This window comes from Mytilus galloprovincialis, chromosome 1 (assembly GCF_965363235.1).
Source record: "Mytilus galloprovincialis chromosome 1, xbMytGall1.hap1.1, whole genome shotgun sequence".
NCBI classification, from domain to species: domain Eukaryota; kingdom Metazoa; phylum Mollusca; class Bivalvia; order Mytilida; family Mytilidae; genus Mytilus; species Mytilus galloprovincialis.
In genome coordinates this window covers 51,968,756-51,972,613 of record NC_134838.1, presented here as the reverse complement: position 1 = coordinate 51,972,613, position 3,858 = coordinate 51,968,756, and the positions used below count along the sequence as shown (strand labels likewise).

General features: G+C 31.6%; 1 protein-coding gene across 1 annotated transcript; it reads left to right on the top strand.

Annotated features, from left to right (window-relative positions):
• Nucleotides 1-583: 583 nt before the first annotated feature.
• LOC143080571 (toll-like receptor 2) lies at nucleotides 584-3,546 on the top strand. The gene has a single exon (XM_076256514.1). The coding sequence runs from the start codon at nucleotides 634-636 to the stop codon at nucleotides 3,145-3,147; it is 2,514 nt and encodes an 837-aa protein (XP_076112629.1). The 5' UTR covers nucleotides 584-633; the 3' UTR covers nucleotides 3,148-3,546.
• Nucleotides 3,547-3,858: the final 312 nt, after the last annotated feature.

Sequence of the window (3,858 nt, the reverse complement as noted above, 5' to 3'; positions counted from 1 at the left end):
AATGTCAAGTAAAACAATCCTTTATGATGAAATATAATCTTTTGATGCAATAATATAAAAAATTGTGAAAAAATACTGGTATGATGTAAATTGAAAGAATGATTTTACAAGCATTTTCAAAGATTTTTTGCAAACATTTTAATTGATTTTATCCCTAAAAATGTATCAATGACCAAATTTGCAAATGCAAATGCAAATTTGTTAATATCTGAAAGTCTTCAAAACATCATAAAGAAACCATCCCCCCTTGTCACCCCTCAAATATTTCCTGTTTTCTTTAATTCATTATTAGAGCAAATCGATTCGAGAAAGTTTCAACACTTCTTTATGTATTTCCACATTTATCATTTGAAAATATTATTTCTCCTAATAAAAGATATTTTTTTTTGGTCGTATGAATAATTATCGATGCATATTGTCATATGATAGTTATAACTTCCTTGTGGTAAAAAATTATATAAATTTCACTGAATACTACTTGTTCTCATCACTTTTAAAATAGACAGGAAACTTTTGAACTTTGATAGTTTATACATCTTATATATGAATATAATTTTGTATCATAATACAATTAGATATCGAATTCAGTGCTGGATTAAACTTGTATACCATAAAGTAGTTTTTTTTTAGAACATGATGGCTTTTACTCTTTTTATAACAGCATCTTTTTTTGCATATGTTTCTTGTCATACATGTTTTATTGAAGACAACAGAGGAGATTGTTCTTCACGAGGGCTCAAAACTATTCCACAGAATTTACCACGGAATCTTACGTCACTGGACTTAAAACGAAATTTAATAGAAACAATATTACATTGCGATTTCCAATTTTATGGAAGATTGATAATATTGATTTTAGACAAGAACATGATTTCCGTTCTGCAATCAAATGCTTTTAAAGCACTTACACTTTTGAAACATCTGTCAATGGCAGACAATATGATTGATCTTAATACATCATATGTTTCGGAAATATTCAGACCTCTGAAATCTCTAGATAGGCTTTACATTTCAAGAAATATGCAAGTAGGAACAGGTTTGCCAGTTTATTATCCGTTTTTTGGATATTTTCGTAAACTTACGATTCTAGAAATGGATCTTGCTCGAAAGCCAGTGTGGAATAAATGTGGATTTTTAAAACTGCAACAGTTACGAACTTTATCTTTTGACTTCTGCTATTTAGATAAAATGACGAATAGGACCTTCGCTTTTATGCCACCATCAATAGAAAATGTCTACTTTGTGGGCTGTAAGATTCGACAGTTGGCTGAACTGAACTTTCTCGAACCTTTCCAATCATTGAAGATCCTCCGCCTATTCCAAGTTTGCATGGACATTGAGTCAGCACTGATGATTGTATATCCTTTTACAAAAATGCAAGAGTTGAACTTTACAAAAGTTAATCCTGGATACTGTGATGGACTAGTTAGGGCTCCATATGCAGTAATAATAACTGCTGATATGACAAAATACTTGCGAAATATATGTTTGAGAAAATTAATTTTGATAAGAAATGGTATTGTTGATTTCAAGCCTAATTCTTTACTTTCTTACACATATCCTGAATGCTTTGTTACAATAGTTTTTTCTGGAGACCGATTTTCAATAACAAATGGATTTAAAGCAGTTGAACTGACAAAATTCGCATTGCAGTTATCAAGTCTTGTAACCTTTAATTATTCCGGGATTCTCGGTATATCAACCGACGAAATGAATTCAGGTTTAACGGTTGATACAGAATATGCAGAAAATCTGGATAATGTCAACGCAAATAATTGGAAACTAGATGTTCAGATAACCTACCCGTTCCCGCGATCACTTGTAGTACTTGTTTTGTCGAAATTTGCTGGAGTTGAACATATTCAAGGGACTACTCCACACACAATATACTTTTCGAGTATTCACCACTTACGTGTCCTAGATTTATCCTATTTCAAGATGAAGTATTTTCCAAATATTGTGTTCAATGGAACGAACTACTTGAAATATGTTGACCTTTCGGGTATTGACTCAACTCTATACTCAGGAAGGAATAATATTCCGTTGTTTAAAGAATCTAAAACTTTAATATTGAAACATGCAAGACTTGATTTGACATTTAGAAGAGGTAAAAAAATATTTAGTCTTTTTCCAACAGTAAAAAGATTGGACATATCATATAACCACTTATGGTTTCTCCCAATTGACGCATTCAACTCCAACAAACACTTACGACATCTTGATATGGGATTCAACTTATTTTCGGAAGTACCAATAGCGGTGCACACTTTAACAAATCTTGAAGTACTAAATTTAGAACGTAATAATCTCCAAACGATCAATGAGACGTTTCAGCAATTTTTCGATTTGAGAAATGATCGAACTGAGGCTTCGTTTCAATTGAAACTTTCTGGAAATGTTTTTAGATGTAATTGTGAGACTTCTGACTTTGTGTTATGGATTTCCAAAACGAGGATAAAACTTGATAAACCTGCGCGAAACTATACGTGCCAGTTAGGAAACGGAACATATACTACTACACAAAAAGCGGCAGAAAATTTCCATGAATTTTACGGCAATTGTGAAAATGAAGTGTGGCTCCGAGTTGGTATATGTTTACTCGTGATTTTTATAACATTTACTACTCCTATTGCAGTCATAGTTAATTTCAGGTGGCGAATAGCGTATTGGGTATATCGGGTTTTTAAAAGAGTTGTTGAAAATGATTTAAGGTCAAAATTCAAATACGATATTTACTTATCTTATTCAGATGATTGCTTCGATTGGGTTAAAGAAATGTTAATATCGAAAATTGAGAACACATGGAAAATGAAAATATGTATAGAGGATCGGGATATTTTGGCTGGAATTATCCGATCTGATGCCATTTCACAGTCTATTCATGAAAGTAAAAATATAATATTTGTCATTTCTAAATCATTCACCAAAAAAACCTGGGGAAATTTTGAGATTCAAAGAGCAAAGTATGAAAAGTACACTGGACATCTGCAGCGTATTATTGTCATTACAAGAAACGTCCAAGTAGAAAACTTCCCAATCGAACTCGATTGTATACTCGATGACGTCTTTCTTGTGAATTGGTCAGACCAGGAAATTGAAAATGGATGGGACAAGTTGAGAATGGCGTTGTTTTCCGACTATAGTTAACTTCAACTGTTTTACTGCAGATATAAAACAGAATGATCTTTCAGTAGTTTATCTAGACTGATGCCTAGCAGAACAGCTGCATTAGATTTTAATAGGGCTGCAAAAGGAACAAAACTGTATTTTGATATATAAGAAGAATTTATTGTGCTGTTCCATAAAGCATGAGATTGACGCTACTTTCGAGCATTTATTATCACTTGTTTTTTCCCCACTTTTTAAACAATTTTGCAATTTCATCTTCCCGTTAGAAAAATAATACTAGTTGACAATGCAGTCGTCGAGTTACCTGATATTAATTAAAAATAGGCATATGTAGAAATTAAAAATGATCGGGAATATGAATATAGTACAAGATAATATTTATGTACAAACATTTTAAAAATGTATTCAAATTTGTTTTTTTTTTCACGGAAGAAAATATACAAGCAAACATTTAGCTTACCAATTCAACACTGCCATAAGATCTTTGGATATTGTATTTTTTTTTATTTTGTTAACATGGTTAATATTGATTTCGATATCAGTTAAATAAAACCAACATATAATTTTATAGACATACATGCATGCACATTCACGGAACTATATTGTACAATCTGACGAGATCTATAGACTGGCTTTGAACAAGGTCATGTTTTTCTCTGAGTGTAAAAATGACGTCTTTAAACTTAACCTATTTGATGTTGGATTTGTACTGATTGATTTTATAGTCTT